General features: G+C 43.5%; 1 protein-coding gene across 1 annotated transcript in view; it reads left to right on the top strand.

Annotated features, from left to right (window-relative positions):
* Window positions 1-17,257, top strand: part of LOC126474724 (T-cell leukemia homeobox protein 3-like) — a 415,220-nt gene extending 397,963 nt beyond the window's left edge. The window contains exon 4 of the mRNA XM_050102204.1: window positions 16,894-17,257. Coding sequence (XP_049958161.1) covers window positions 16,894-17,257 — 364 coding nt within the window. The remainder of the gene's footprint in view (window positions 1-16,893) is intronic.
* Window positions 17,258-17,541: the final 284 nt, after the last annotated feature.

Genomic DNA, 17,541 nt, shown 5'->3' with positions numbered 1-17,541 from the left:
ACGTCATATTCCAGCGTGTGTAGTGCCACCAGTAAAATTGGGAGGCAGTAGTGTTGTGGTGTGGTCGTGTTTTTCATGGAGGGGGCTTGCACTCCTCGTTGTTTTGCGTGGCACTATCACAGCACACGCCTACATTGATGTTTTAAGCACCTTCTTGCTTCCCACTGTTGAGGAACAATTCGGGGATGGTGATTGTTCTTTCAACATTATCGAGCACTTGTTCATAATGCACGGCCTGTGGCTGCTGAGTGGTTACACGACGATAACCTCGCTCTAATGGCCTGGCCTGCACGGAGCCCTGACCTGAGTCCTATAGAACACCTTTGGGATGTTTTGTAATGCCGACTTCGTACCAGGCCTCACCGACCGACATCGATACCTCTCCTCAGTGCAGCACTCCGTGAAGAATGAGGTACCATTCCCCAAGAAACCTTCCAGCACTTGTTTAAACGTATGCCTGAGAGAGTGTAAGCTGTTATCAAGTCTGAGGATGGGCCAACCCCATATTTAATTCCAGCATTACCGATGTAGGGCGCCACGAACTTGTAAATCATTTTCAGCCAGGTGTCCGGATACTTTTGATCACATAGTGCGCCTCACTCGAAGCTATCAGACCGATGTTCCAGCAATTCCGTGTTTTGGAGATATCTTTAAAAACAGATAGAAGCCGATCTCAGGGAAGATTAGTTTAGTTCTGGAGAAGTGTATGATCACCCACGGCAACACTGAGTCTATAGGTTGAAAGAATACAAATGTAATGCCCTTCATAATAAACTATACAGTTCCAAAGACCTTTTCAAGTCACAAAGATGTATGATGTATATATACAACTGATGTCCCGAATGCAAATTTTTACCAAGGCCAGGATTCGAACCTGAGTCTCCAGCTCTCTAGGCAGATGTATTAACCACTATGCCAACCTGGCACAGGGGCTTTGTGCAACTGCGCGGACTGCCCTAGCACACATTCCTCCTCAGTCCAAACGAGGAGGAGGCGTGCCAGAATAGTCTGTGTAGTTCTGCAAAGCCACTGAGCCAGGATGGCGTACTGGTTAGTGCGTCTGCGTAGCGAGCAGGGGACCTAGGTTCGAACCCTGGTCGTGGTACAAATTTTCATTTGTTGCTTCAGTCTGCATATATACATCATAAAACTATTTTTATCGCATTTGTAGGTTTAGAGGAAGTTTTTGACTCTGTCGACTGGAACGTAATCACTGAAATTCTGAAGAAAAAAAATTTGGACATTTGTGGTAAATTCGTATGGGACCAAACTGCTGAGGTCATCGGAACACAACACACACCCATGCACGAGGGAAGACTCGAATCTCCGACGGGGGTTGGGGGGAGGGGGGAGGGAGCCGCGCGAACCGTGGCAAGGCGCCCCTAGACCGTTGAGGTACCCCACGGCGAAATTCTGAAGACAGCAGGGATAAAATAACAGGTTATCTGTTACTTGAACAGAAACCAGACTGCAGTTATAAGAGTCGTGGAACATGAAATGGAAGCAATACTTGAGAATGGATTGACCTAAGATTGTAGAATATGCTATACGTCATTGAACTTGTATGTTAAAAAAGCAGTAAATGAAACAGAAAATTTTTGGAAAGGGAATTTAAATTCAAGAAGAACAAATTAATGTTTTTATGTTTGTTGATGATGTTATTCTGTCAGAAACGGCAAAGGACTTGGAAGAGTAGTTGAACAGAATGGAAGCTGTTTTGAAAAAAAACGTTAGAAGATGAACATGAACGAAAGTAAAAAGAAAGATAATGGAATGTAGTTAAATTAAATCAGGCGATACTGAGGGAATTCAATTAGATAATGAGTCACTAAAAGTAGTAGATGAGTTTTGGCATTTGGTCAGAAAATTAACATGAGGGCTTAAGTTCAGAGGGAATAAAATGCAGACTGGCAATGAAAAGAATAGCATTACCAGCAAAGAGAAATTTGTTACTATTGAACACAAATTTAAGAATTAGGAAGTCTTTTCTCAAGGTATTTGTCTGCACAGGGAACATGGATGATAAATAGTTCAGAAAAGAGAGTGTACAACTATTGATACGTTGTGTTATAGAAGAATGCTGAAGATTAAATGGGTAGATTGAGTAACAAATGAGGCGGTACTGAATAAAATAGGAGGGGAAAAAAGATTATGGAACAACCTGGTTAAAAGAAGCGTACGTTGACAGGACACACGCTTATGCATCAAGGAATCGTCAGTTTGGTAAGTATGGCTTATAACTATTGTGTAGGAAGACGACAGCTTGAATACAGTGAGAAGTTTCAAATGGATTTGGGGGGGGGGGGGGGGAACAAGATGTGAGCGTATTTTCTGTATAGAAAGAACCCATTCAGACAGACGCAAAATGGTGGTGTTATGTACAATATGGCTATTGGGTGTGTCTGGTGTTAATGGAACTCTTCAGGTGGAGACTGAAAGGATCTGATCGATCCTGAGCCTGCGAGATTCATTCGTATGTTATAGTTTGCGGCTTGTCCTTTTTCTGCGAGAATCACTGCGGGAGACAAAGGAGCGTGAGGAGAAAAAGACAAGTGGAGACTATAATTAGCGGTAGCGGTGGCTGCCGGTGGGTTTAACGAGAGGCCGCTAGGAGCGCTGCGCGCGCCGTAAAAGATCGTCGTCGTCGGCGGCGGTCGTGTTAATGCGTCGCGCAGGAATTAGCCGACCTCCCTGTCTTGCGTTAAATAAACAAACAGCAGATGGCCCGAAAATTTACAACAGTCATTAGCGGCTTCTTCTCTCGCGTAATGCGAGAGCAATTACCGGGTGGCCCGACGCTTCTGCCGGCTAGGCGCAGGCTGTCTCGCTCAAATTGCAATAAGAGGGACTCCTGCTCTGGTGATGAGCACACATCGTATTCGGCTTACTACCTTTTATTGACGGAAACCAATCTATACTTTGACCATTTTTCAGACCGACTGATTTTCTCTTATCTCAATGACCACAAAGTACCAGAACGTCCCGCAAACGCTTTCCTTGTGGAAAACAACGAGGCTCCACTTGACCTCGGATGACAATACATTGCAACGTGTTATTTTCTGGCCACGCCTTTGTGCTCGACTAGTTCGAGATTCTGGACGAAAGAGCCGGTTTCCGGTGTCCAGCGAGGATAAATGGGCCGTTTGAATGGGTTGGACTCGATGAGGCTGGCTTATGGGCTTGAGACTTTCCCATGCCGGCAGATGTTTTCTAGAGCGAATCGGAAAGAAACGTCTCAAAGTCTTGGCAAGAAACAGCGTTTTTGGAGAGTAGCGCGAATAATGGGGGAAGGGAAAACTCAAATGCCAATCAGATCTCAATGTGAAATAATTCCGTGGAGCGAAAGATCTGCATGTTAAGATAATTTCGTGGAGTGCTTTAGAGCTCACGAAAAATTAGGAATCAGATGGCAGCCCTCGCGAAATGGTGGGAATCTTGGACTCTGTGAGGCTGAGCTGAGGTTTGAAAAATGTTGCGATTTACCATGAATAGAAATTGCAGAAGTGGCCATCCCCACAGTTTGTATTTTTGGCACCAAAAAATAACAGTTTTTCGAGATTTTCACAAGAACCAACAATGAATAATTGTGCTTTATAAGCAGTCTAAGGCCCACTGTAGACCATACCTCATGTAAAAGAACCAATCGATTTGTCTGACGCGGAGGAAGTGTGTAACGTTTAAATTTTCACCCTGCACTGCAGTGTAGCTGCCGGCCGCTGTGGCCGAGCGGTTCTAGGCGCTTCAGTCTGGAACCGCGCTGCTGCTACGGTCGCAGGTTCGGATCCTGCCTCGGGAATGGATGTGTGTGATGTCCATAGGTTAGTTAGGTTTAAATAGTTCTAAGTCTAGGGGACTGATGACCTCAAATGTTAAGCCCCATAGTGCTCAGAGCCATTTGAACCACTCGCAGGATAGCTACAGTATGCCCCCTTCCGATTGGCATAAAACTGGTCAATAGACGAAGGACTGTTGAAAACACTTGCCGCTTTATCTCTTTGATCACTAGAACCCGAGATATGAACGCCTGAAAAATTGCATTTTTGCTCGCGGCTTTTGGAACTTGTTGTTACCATGCAGTCACTCTCGTGCACAAAACCTTTTTCTTTCTTACTTTTATTTTTTATTTTTATTTATTTTTTGTGATACACATAAAAACGTGTAAAACACTCTAAAGTTGGAATAACGCGATTCCTTTTTCGTTGCTGATCGATACAAAGAGCCGTAACCAACAAAACAACAAGCGCAAATAGTAGCCGGAAACAAGTAACAAATGTCTCCGTACGAAGCAAGGTATCGCTTACGGAACTGTTGCCCAACACAGTCCAGTCTGGATCTTCTCATGATTTTTTTTTTCATACATCTTCGTAACCGTTCCGCCTCCCCTCCCCCCAAAAATACAGTTTTAATAACTTCCACGGCTTTATTCTTTTTCTCCGTCTTTTATTATTCTTCTCCCCTCCCGTACTTCGTCGTGCCTCGACTCCTGTTTCGCACTTCCTCATTTTTTTGCCTACCTCAAATATGCGAACCACGTGACAGCGCCTAGGGTACACGCCCTAGTTACACCCTAGTTACACCACTGAGCACAATAATGAATCTGAATTGTCAACGTGTACCAAACACAATCTAACATGAATCCAATATTGTAGAACTAGTATACCATAGAAGGGGAGAATTAACCGCATATCAGTACGAATGGATTGCAATTGTCTGAAACCGTAGGTAAAAATACGGGAAAGTGTACTATCAGACCTTCCTCGGAGGTCTGCGTCAACAGCGAAGTTCACTGCCACACTCTAAACTATTATATGTGCTGACACCGTACACAGATAAACCAAAATGTAATACCCACTACCCACGGGAACACTGTTTGGCATCAATTACGGTCACGGTGTTCACAAGATCTTCCAGATTCGGCCATGGATAGATCAAAACGTGTCGCCTGTTCGGGTGGATCACGTCTCCTGTTACATCAGATCGACGAATATGCAGACATCCAGGCGAATCGTTGCTCTAAATACGCACCGCGTCACGAACGCAGGTCGGTGGGGGAGTATTATTCTATGGCGGACATTCCCTTGGGCTTCTACAGGACCTGTGGTAGTGATCAAAGCCATCAGACAGCTGTGGACTAAGTGATCTGATTAGGGTCAACAGTCCCCGTCTTACATTGCATCAGGGTTTTGCACATAGAGTAACTTTTTTACATCATAAATTTCTAATAAATAACACTTTTAATATGACAAATCGTATTACAATGATTTGAGTGACTACAGAGACAATGTAAGTAAGGTAAATAACAAAAAATGGTTCAAATGGCGTTATCAAATACGGCGGTTTTCTCTGCATAGTTGCTAATTTTTTTCTGATTGACAGCCATATATTATTTGCATTTCCACAGACTAATTGATGTTCATCTGTGTCAATCAGGTTGCAAGTGGTACACAAAGGGGAATTCGCCAGATGAATGGAATGTAGTCTGGAGTTCGTTGGAAATTTCCTATTCACAAAATAGTACCACAACGACCGCACTTTTGTTGGTAAATGCGGGTGGTGTATATTCCTCCAGATATCATGCCAAGAGTGACCGACGTATTTTTGTTCTGTGATGTTCTTGGTCTGAAAGTTCATTAAGTTTTGGTATATTTTCTTGACTTTGAGGACATCTTTCTCGGGTGTTCCCAGTCTACTGCAGCTATATTCTACGAAGAAATGTTTTAGGTAGCAAAGTTCATGTGGGATGTGGTGAACGGCTATTGGGGCGTCCTGACTGGCCGGCGCTATTTCATTTAACAGAAATGCGGTAACACTGTAACTGACCGCTTCCACAGTTTATATGTTTTACAGACGTACAATGCTTGTGTTTTATTGTACACGTCTGTGAGATTCAATCCACCGTTGTCAGTCGGTAGAGTCAATGTTTGGTACTTGACTTTGAAGATGTGGCCGCGACTGACGAAGTGGCCAAAAGCAGCCAAAATCCTGTTCGCCGCTTCCCTCGGCATTGGCAGGGCTTGCGCCACGTAATTTAATACAGAGGATAAATAGATGTTGACAAGAGCCACTCTTTGTGTCTCATCAAGAGTACGGAGATTGTGCTGACGTATACAAGCACGGATGGTGTTGAGGATTCTTCTGTAATTAACTGCGATGGTCTGCCGAATATTCCTTGTGTACTCCACCCCAAGACACGTCATGGTGACAATTTCCTTTATTGGTCCATTCAGCTACCGGGGGCGGACAGGTCGTAAGTGCCATACAGTAAGCTTAGGCATTTGAGAACATAACGCCATCAAAATATTAGTCAATTTTTTATTGCATCTTAAAGTTATTCTCGGCTAAATATCTCAACTTACGAGCCCAATTCTCGTCACCTGCGGGAGGTTTTAATTTTCTGCTTTGATATGAAGAAATCTGCGGCTGAGGTTCATAAAAAGCTGGGTAAGACCTATAACGAGATGCCTGTTAGAACTTTGCAGAAAATGGTTTGCATGCTTCAAGAACGGTGATTTTGACGCCGAAGACCGGCATGGTTGTGAAAGAGAGAAAGCTCTCGATGCTACTGCAACCGACGGGAACAATCACAGGAGATCGTTATCGAAAGCAATTTATGTGTTTCAGCCGATCACTGACAGACAAACGGCCACAATACAGCGATAGACATGAAAAGGTCATTTTGTAGCATGACAGTGCTCGACCCCATGTCGCAAAACATACCTGGAAACGTTGAAAGGTGAAGTCCTACCCCACCCGCCGTATTTCTCAGACATTGTTCCCTTTGACTACCAACTTTTTAGTTCAATGGCACACGACCTGGCTGCCCAGCGCTTCCTGTCATATGAACAATTGCAAAATGGGATCGATGGATGGATCTTCTCGAAAGACGCCCAGTTCTTCCACCACGGGATTCGTATACTGCCCGAAAGATGGGAGAAAGTAGTGGCCAGCGATGGCCAGTACTTTGAAAAGTAAATTTTTTGGAAGATGCTTACAATAAAGCCTCAAACTTTGAGAAAAAACGGCGGAAGCAAAGTTATAGCCCCAGTAGTAAAGTTAATACTGTCGGTACTTCTACCACTGCTTCCAGTAATGATAATAATAATAATAGTAATAATAATATTAATAATAAAACAACACGTTCCCACATACAAGTATGCTCCACAAAATGTACTGGAGAATGATGAACACAAATTATACTGCAACAGAACCATTGTAACAGATAAAACAACACCACATAACTAACCTGACATCATACTCACCAATAAAAAGAAGAAATTAACACAACTAATCGAAATATCCATACCCAATACAACAAATACACAGAGGAAAACAGGAGAAAAAATTGAAAAATACATCCAACTGGCTGAGGAAGTCAAGGACATGCGGCATCACGATAAAGTTGACATTATACCAATTACTCTATCAACTATAGGAGGCATACCACACAATATCCATCAGTACATCAACGCAATACAGCTACATCCAAACGTATATATACAACTACAGAAATCTGTAATTACTGATACATGTTCAATTGCCGAAAGTTCCCAAATGCAATGTAACATATACCGTATAGTTAAAAGGAAGTCACTTTAAACTCGCGAAATTGAAGTAAATGATTGGAATCGTTGCTTTTGCACAGGCCAGCTGCAGCATGCAAACTGTTGTCGATATTGTACCACTGTAGAAACTGAAGATGCATGTAATTTGCCAGCTGAAGATGGGTGCAAACCCGAAATGCATAGTGGCACAAATAACACGCATTAAAAAAGTGTCTGGTCGCTGTATTTTTATAGTAAAATATCATTATCCACGGCCACGGTGCTCAACAGTCCAAATAAAATGGACAAATTGTTATAGACAAGTGAAACCTTTTCTTCTTGAGGAATGAGTTCAGCATCTTCGTATGAATTAAACGTATGATCATACTTCATAAAGATGGCACACTACATTGAATACACCAAGGCAGGCGCTCCAGTAGTGCAGTAACTGCGCAATGCTCGCAGCGGCGGTAGGCGTGTCACCTCGGCCACCCAGGGCGCCAGCGAAACAATTGCCCGGTGGGCATGCGGCCGGCCGGATAATCCAGCGAGCACGTACCAGCGCGGCGCGGCCTGCAGTTTTCATTACCGCACGTGTCACCTCCGGCCTGCACTTTTATTTATTACACCCGCAGCTGGAGCCGGAACGTAAAAAACTGAGCGGCACGAAACGAAAAAAAAACGACGAAAAAAAAATACGCAACAGAGGCGGACGCGAAATTGTCCCCGCTCTTCTGGACCGGGTGGGGCGCTAGGGTGTGCTAGTCGGTACACCGTGTCTAGTTACTTATTCACAGCCAGGGAAAATTACCTGTTAAATTTGGATCATTAGCAGCAAATTCTATGTTGTTCTCCGTGGCTGTTTTTTTACCCTCCCTTTACTTCGCAATTTTTTAACAGTTGGGGCGATTTTACGGCTCAGTCTATCCCCTCTCTCCTGCCCCCTCCCCTCCCACACTTCTCACCATTTATTCAATTTTTTAAAATAATATATTGATGAGGGGTCTTGCTGCAGTAAGGGTGTGTTTGCCGAATTTTCGAGGATTTTTTTGCGAAATAATAACGTGTAAATACGTTACTGGCCTTAATTAAAAAGTAATTATGTTACACGGAAAAATGTGATAATCGCTGGTTGGAGTGTTAATGCCTGCCACAGCGCCAGAGTAAGCGAGACTGCAGCGGTTCGGCTGAAACACTGAACGGCGATATCGTCCTCGTCTGAGACGCATTTCACAACACGAGGAAGACCAGCTCCGCCGATGCCACTGATGTCTTAGGTTTGTCTCTGGGGATTCGTACTGGACGGCTTGAGTTCGTACATCGTGTAATCGTGACACGGAGTAAAATGGTTAAGTACACTCCAGAAAACACAAAAATCTCTTTTCTGTGGAACACTCCGCTTTTCATAAATATGCCACTGCTCTACTGAAGTACATTAAAAATGAAAAATTTTTGGTTCGCGAAGCAAGACTTCTAGATCAAAAGCTATATGAAGCTCCGCGCTTAGTATTATCCTTTGTGGAAGTCCGCCTGTAATAACCTCATTGTCGACGGGACGTTAAGCCCTAACTCTCCCTTTCCGTGTGTTTAGCCCCCCTTAAACATCCCAACAACCACCATCCCTTTCCGTGTGAAAGTGTGAGAACGTTTTCTAAATGGTTGAGAATCGTGTAACTGAGGCGGAGTGCGGATCTAGGCACTTCAGTCCGGAACCACGCGGTTGCTACAGTCGCAGGTTCGAATCCTGTCTCCGGCATGGATGTGTGTGATGTCCTTAGGTTAGTTAGGTTTAAGTAGTTCTAAGTCTAGGGTGCTGATGACCTCAGATGTTAAGTCCCATAGTGCTTGGAGCCATTTGAACTTTTGAGGCGGAGTGTGGGTACAAGAGCGATATTCGCCAAGCAGTATGCGCGAAACCGCCTAAAAACCACATCCAGGCTGGCCGGCACCTAAGAGCGTATCGAAATCGTTTATAATGGTGGAAGGAGAGTCAAACCTCTTTCCATTCACGAGAAATTACATGAAATATGCTAGAGATCGTCCGCGACAAAGTTGACAGCTGCGGGACACACGCGCTGCTATTGCCGCCTGCTGTGCGCAGTACGGAGACATCTCGTGTTTCTCTTCTTTGTATGCAGACTACACAAACCGAAGCTGGAAAGGAATGAAGAACTTAATGGAATGAAAGGACACCGGGAGTTATCAGTTCATGACACCGGTTTTTTTTTTTTTTTTTTTTTTTTGTCAATGTTGCCTGGTTTCAGAAAACAATGTTATCAATATTACTGTATTCACGTTATGCATAATACTGAATTTATCCGCGCATTTATTTATAGCCTGTTAACTTTACAGTTGCCGTTTCAGCCGACCGCGCTGAGAACTGCTGACATGTTCTGATATTTCTTGATGCAATGATATTTGCCAATATAAGGCACTTATGGTCAATACATTTTTTCCCCTCCCATGGAAGTTGTCCACTGCCATAACTTACACATGTGTCCAACATCATTTTCTAACCGTTTTGGGTTACTGTACTGTTCACCTATCGTTGCACTCTTGAGTTGCCGCTTAACCAATTTTATACTTGATGCAACATTGCATTTCCTGACACTCAGCTAATGGGTATAAGTCCGTTATTGTTTGACTTTAACTAGTCAAATATTTTGACCAGTTTGTAGGTACCGTGACATTTTGACCCATGCAGATAGTTTCCGACTTATTAAGGTCATTAGACAGAATATGATGACACTGGGTGATGTACTTAAGATCCGCATAGCCACCTCATACGCTACTACACCCAGCCTTAATGCAACCTGAGAATGATTCGTAATGGTTATACGCGATACCCTTAGTCTTAGGGGTGGTATACATTTCATTTTTAGATTTATGTTCAGGCATATACACGGCCTCCTATATTTCTCTTTTTCTTCTTTTCCTTTCATTCAATCGATTCCACTTGGATTAATTCTGCATAATTGTATAGGACTTATAATTAGGGAGATAGACATTTTTTGATATACAGAAAGTGAGAATCTTCTTTGTAACCATGACTATATTAGGCAGCTACTGGCGTTGCATTAATCCACTCAGCACAATGTGGGGTTGCCCTACATAAGGGTCCTAATGAAGTGTCTACGGTGGCCAGGTGTTTGATGATTTTATAGTACGATTGCATTGGTTTACTTCGTGAATGCAATTGGGTTTTAAGACAAACTCTTTTATGCTTTTTATCGTTAATATTGCGGCAGCTGTTTGTCATACCACACACAATACGACCTAGACCACACATAAGTAACTATGTATTCTGACATGGTTGTCACATTTTCTTGTATTTTAATTTATTTTATTGTTATTTATATTAGTTGATTATTATTAAAAAAATTCTTCCACTGTTCCACTGGACATACGAATGTATGCAGTACATCTGATGTGTTGCATGGCCTATTACAACTGTGTGTTACGGTTTTATGAATAATAACGTATACATATGTTCAAATATCATGCTTTCTCGAATAAAACAGTGAAAACAATTAACAACAGCATGACATAGGCAGAAGCATATGTGCCCTAATGTTACATATAGTTTCAATGATATACAATATATCTGTTTGAGCCACTTATATAGTTAACATGATACCTACAATTGTTAACATATGTTCTATATTTTTTTATAATTTTTTATAATAGTACATTTCTTCACCTCATTGTACAGGGGCCTGAAGATGGCATCAATGTAATGCCGAAAACTGGTAGCATATAGAAATTCATAAAATAAAATAAATTTCTACACGGCATATGGCTGTTGGTAAATCATTGCTTCAAGAAGTTCATGCCAGCCGTCGTCACACTATCCATAATGGATCAACGAAGATTGTTCTGATATTGGTTGCTTTGAGTGATGCCAGACGCCTTCTTTTTCTCTCTCTCTCTCTCTCTCTTCCTCTTTCTGTGTATGTGAGTGTGTGTGTGTTTATGTTTGTGTGTGTGTGTGTGTGTGTGTGTGTGTGTGTTTCGTCAGCCATGTTACTGACATGGAAGATGTTTCCGAGGTAAGTCTGACGTCAAGTAAAGCAACAAGTGCCACGACTTCATGCTGTGCGTTACAAAGCAACAAGGCTGCGATTCTGCCGGAGAAAGCCGTGTGGTAACGCAGCCCTGTAAAAGGAGCAGCAAGGTGGACATGACTGTGCCGTCCGACATATCACGACATGAGGCAGCGGGACTGGTTTTTGTAAAAGCAGTGAGAGCGCATGTCGGTAATGATCCGCGGTGTGTAATGTCCCGGCAAAACCTGTGACCCCCGCGCCTTTTTCTGTCCGCAGAGGACTTAGGTCGCTTCCCGAGTTCCGGCGGCGTAATCACCTCCCTGTGGATTGCTCCTTTGTTCAACTGTCCTGCCTGCTGCTCGCAACTCATGATACTCCTGATGCAGAGCAGCTCTTTTCCTCGATTACTACATCACTCCTCGACACAGAGATGGAAGGAGATTTCGTAGTGTCTCTTTTCAGCCGAAATGAGTTTAAAGAAGTGGCCAGGTGCCAGTAAGACTCGTGCTCTGAGGGTTCCGTAGAAAATTAATTATTTATGTAGACAGTTCATCCGTGCGGGAATCGAGAATCTCTACGATTTTTGTCTGTTATCGACACGGTTTTTTTTTTGTCTGATGTGATTAAAAATTAAGAATTTTCTGATTTTCTCTAATTGCTCTGTGAAACCTCTCTTCCTTACCAAGCGATGTGGCACAGTGGTTAGCGCACTGGACTCACAGTCTGGAGGACGACGGTTCAAACCCAATTTAGGCTTTCAAATGGTTCAAATGGCTCTGAGCACTATGGGACTTAACATCTGAGGTCAGCAGTCCCCTAGACTTAGAACTACTTAAACCTAACTAACCAAAGTACATCACACACATCCATGCCCGAAGCAGGATTCGAACCTGCGACCGTAGCAGCAGCGCGGTTCCGGACTGAGGCGCCTAGAACCGCTCGGCCACTGCGGCCGGCAATTTGGGCTTTCCATGATTTCCCTAATGCCGGGGTGGTTCCTTTGAAAGGGCACCGCCATTCTTTCCGCATCCTTCTCTAACCCGATGGGACCGATGACGACGCTGTCTGGTTCCCCCCCCCCCCCCCCTCCCCCAAATCAACCAACCAACCTTGCCTCCTGTCAAATTTCATGATTCTAGGTCAACATGAATTGCCTTAAATGTTATTTTGTCCAAAACTGACATGGTGAGACCGTGGCTGTGTGCAATTAATGTAGGTTAATTCTTACAAAGAAGAAGACAGCAACCAGCCACTATTACTACTGCTATTTATTTACGTAAATACCGTAGTTACCGGTTTCGAACTGGCAAGTTCATCATCAGACGGTTGTTTACATGATTTTCGATATACAAAAATCGAAAACGGACGATAATGTAAAGTGTATCTTGAAAATCATGTGAACAGCCGTCTGATGATGAACCTGCCAGTTCGAAACCGGTAACGGCACTATTTACCTAAATAAATAGCAGTATTAATAGTGGCTGGTTGCTGTCTTCTTCTTTATAAGAATTAACCTACATTACCCTAAATGTTTTAATGGGTTGATTTGCGAGTATCAAAATATGTGACACAGATGGTCGTACCTTTTGATTGCCTTAGCTTAGAAGCTTACATTTATTACGCCACAAAGGGACTGATACGCCTACCTGAAAAAAAGGGTTTTAAGAGTCAGACAGAGAGATAGACAGACGGACGGAGAATAAAGCGGTCCTACAATGATTCCGTTTCCATCCCTCGACGACACTAAGAATAAAGATAGTTTTAAGGCATTTAAAAAAGGACAAAATATTAATGTCGTTCTTGAAAAATACCAATTTCAGTAACGTTGTTGGTATTCAAACTTGCATAAGCCCACAGTTAACCTTTAAGCATTATTCAAGCGAACCGATGAGGGCGATATACGTACTATCTCCTGTCTGGTCCTTGTGTTTTTCCTCCTTGCAGGTTTTCTTTCAGTGTTCATAGCACTGGAACATCTGGACACGGTAATGGAGGGATTACAGTGGATGTAGTTAGATATTTATATCTGCTGCTTTAGCTGGACCTCGGAGTTTCAAAGAGAGAGATGGAAAAGAAAGAAAGAAAAAAACTATATCTGAGACTGCTAATAACGACTTTGGTAAATCATGTTATTCTAGTGATAAGCCTTTAACTTTGTCTACACGGAATCGGGTAAGGAGCGGGTCCTGTAGAAGGCGTTTTCATTTGGATGAAAGGACCTCACCAACAAATTATGAGAAATAATCGGTTACACAAAGACGATCATTTTTTGTTACGGAACATATAGTCTTTAACGCATCCTTAAGTTATAATAATGAATAACTTCAACTGCACAAAAATTACGGTTCATTTTTATTAGGTTTTCTGACAGTTCTTTACATGTGAATGATTCAAAAAAATCCGCCCTGTGCCCCAGCATACGACGTCCGACATCTGTAATGAGAGGTGGACGTGGTTTCACCTTGGCTTCGGCACGTATTGACGACACTCCTCGAACACCCGACAAGTCGTGCAGTATCCGAAATGCTCGAGCCGAGCCTCACGGCTATCACTATCTGTTCTCGATCAACTCAGATACATCGCGCGCCTTCCTCATTCTACATACGGACAGCACGCTCACTGACATTAAATCCACCGTGCGTGTGTCTGACAAGCTGTCATTCCTCGCCAGGTGACGCTGCTATGGCCTGGACGGGTTTATATTGATAGTAGGTCGGTGATCATAATGTTCTGACTAATCCTTGTATGTTCCGTAACAAAAAATGATCGGTTTTGTATGTTCTGCCATCCCTCAAAGTACGTTGTTGGCTTCCTGAAATACCCTGTACGAAACATTGTGGTGCACTGAATTGGAAACACATCATTTGGAAAGCTGCTGATGGAACGAAGAAGAAACAAGGTATGCGTTGTGCAAGCACAATTAGAACAGTGAAATATAGCCTCTCCAGCGTGATAAAATTATAGTGAATGGACAAAATTCTCGAGGCAAAGACACACGAGTCGATTGTCTACTGCAGAAGCCTATATGGCGCATTTCTATCCGTACAGAATTGGTAGAAATTGGAGTCAGTCACCCCACGCCCAAATCAGCGGCGATTTGACTCAAGCACACAGTAGATCCCCACTATGATCCCGCGGATGCAAAGTGATGTCCATTATTTAAATTGTGGTCGTTTTAATTTTCGGTTTAGGCGTCTGGAAACATTGTCTCTGCAATCCTGAACATCCACCGTAGAGACTGTTGATTTTTTGAAAGCTGAATTCTTATGTAATCTCCGATATGCTAATACTCTTAAATCTGGTACCGACTTTTTTTGGCTAATGGCCATTAAAAACTACTTTAGATAACTATTACGATTTTCAAGAAGGCTTGTTTGCAGCTAAAAATCTTTGCATTCTTTCTCTGGCAGCCTGTGATGTTTGTTCTGTCTATCTCTCTTTCAGTCCCTGTATATCAGTGAATCCATTAAAGCCGTCGTTCCTGATATGGTCTGAGCTGTCTCCTCAATTTAATCCAGACCGTTCAAGATCCTTTCTAACCTCACTGAACCATGTGAAATGTTTTGTGAAATAAGTTGTCTGAAGGTAAGAAATAAAAAAGATTAGAGAAATATCTGACGCCCCTTTGAATGAAGCTCGAAGTCATTTACAGCAAATGAAGAGCCAATTGAGAATTTAAAGTTCAATGACTAACTTATGAGGATAGGTCAATAAGTATCTGCAATCAATTTTTATGGTTAAAATGGCTCTGAGCACTATGGGACTTAACATCTGAGGTCATCAGTCCCCTAGACATAGAACAACTTACACCTAACTAACCTAAGGACAGCACACACGTCCATGCCCGAGGTAGGATTCGAACCTGCGACAGTAGCAGCAGGGCGGTTCCAGACTGAAACGTCTAGAACCGCTCGGCCACAAAATCGATTTTTAAAATGTATTACAAGAAGAGTACACAATTTTATTGATATCACTTTTCGACATAGACGCCCGCTTTCAATATACCGGGTGATCAAAAAGTCAGTATAAATTTGAAAACTTAATAAATCACGGAATAATGTAGATAAAGAGGTAAAAATTGACACACATGCTTGGAATGACATGGGGTTTTATTAGAGCCAAAAAAACACCCCATATTGCTAGACGCGTGAAAGATGTGTTGCGCGCGTCGTTTGGTGATGATCGTGTACTCAGCCGCCACTTTCGTCATGCTTGGCCTCCCAGGTCCCCAGACCTCAGTCGGTGCGATTATTGGCTTTGGGGTTACCCGAAGTTGCAAGTGTATCGTGATAAACCGACATCTCTATGGATGCTGAAAGACAACATCCGACGCCAATGCCTCACCATAACTCCGGACATGCTTTACAGTGCTGTTCACAACATTATTCCTCGACTGCAGCTATTTTTGAGGAATGATGGTGGACATATTGAGCATTTCCTGTAAAGAACATCATCTTTTCTTTGTCTTACTTTGTTATGCTAATTATTGCTATTCTGATCAGATGAAGCGTCGTCTGTCGGACATTTTTTGAACGTTTGTATTTTTATGGTTCTAATAAAACCCCATGTCATTCCAAGCATGTGTTTCAATTTGTATCTCTCTATCTACATTATTCCGTGATTTATCCGGTTTTCAAATTTATACTGGCTTTTTGATCACCCGGTACTTCCTACGCCCTCTGAAAAAGAGCTTTTTGGTTTCGCAGCAAGCCGCTATGCACCACTAACTTGAGTTGTTGATCGGAGTCGAATCGACGGACTCCTTAAGCATCTGTAAGTGGGACAGACATGGCAATCCAGTGTTCATTCAAGCAAATTAGTTTTTGAATCAACAGAGATTAATGTTGTAAAATGATTATTGTAAAGGAAAAAGTGTTTCAAATTTAAAATATGTGCGTTAAGAAAGTAGACAAGATATTTCTTAAATTCTTGGTGCTGTTTTTTGAATTCCTCGAATGATCTTTTCCGTAATGTGAGTCAAAACGAATTTAACCAATTGCTAGACTTGTTTGAATCTGTCACTGCATTGCTCTCGCAAAAGACAAGTATTCAGTCGAGATAAGGAAAAATACAGTGCATTTTAGCGGAAATAGGTTATGGGAGTGCTATTTTACAGCTTCAAGGCATCTGAGAGTCGCCTAGAATTTCTTGGATTGAGGTGAAATTTTTCACAGACCACTTTTCGTCAAATGGAACAAAACTGGGATGGGACAAGCAAAATTCGAACTTTAAAAACTTTGTGCATAACTAAGTGCCACCCTGTTTGTTCTGCCATCAAGTGATCGGGCCTTTCTGCTGTGTTGCAGGCGGCAGACGGCGGAGGAGCGCGAGGCGGAGCGGCAGGCGGCCAACCGGCTGATGATGTCGCTGCAGGCCGAGGCGCTCAGCAAGGGCATGTACCCGCCCCCACACCCGCCGCCACCCCCGCCACCGCACCCGGGGGCGGACGCGCCCGGCGCGCTGGCGGCCGCCGCCGCGGCTGCCGCAGCCGCCTCCGTGTCCGCGGCGGGACAGCCCCCGCAGCCGCCCCCGCACCTGGCTGTCTCCACAGCGGGCGGCGCCGCCTCCACGACGGCGCTGAGCGCGCTGCAGAACCTGCAGCCCTGGGCCGGCGCAGACTACGGCGTGCACCCGCCTCCGCCGCCCCCGCTCGCCTCACCAATCTGCTAGGCCGACGACCCCGTCGAACGACTCATACTCATCCAGTGAATCTCGACAGATCGACAGTCCCCAGAAATCTCTGTCGCGCGGCCGGTGAGCGTGGCGACTGCTCTGGATACGACATCCTCACTCAGCAAGATACCCCGATGCTCCAAACGGCAATCGACGGAGAAAAATTATAGAAAACAGCCTTCGCCTATACCTGTCTCTACTATATGTTTGTGATTGAAGTTGGACTGACTCTTACGTTTTACTAGCGGGAAAGAACTTCACAATTCTATGAGCTAAAAGAC

Source organism: Schistocerca serialis, chromosome 4 (assembly GCF_023864345.2).
Source record: "Schistocerca serialis cubense isolate TAMUIC-IGC-003099 chromosome 4, iqSchSeri2.2, whole genome shotgun sequence".
NCBI lineage: Eukaryota > Metazoa > Arthropoda > Insecta > Orthoptera > Acrididae > Schistocerca > Schistocerca serialis.
Note: the sequence above shows the minus strand (reverse complement) of the source record. Positions and strands in the feature narration are given on the sequence as shown.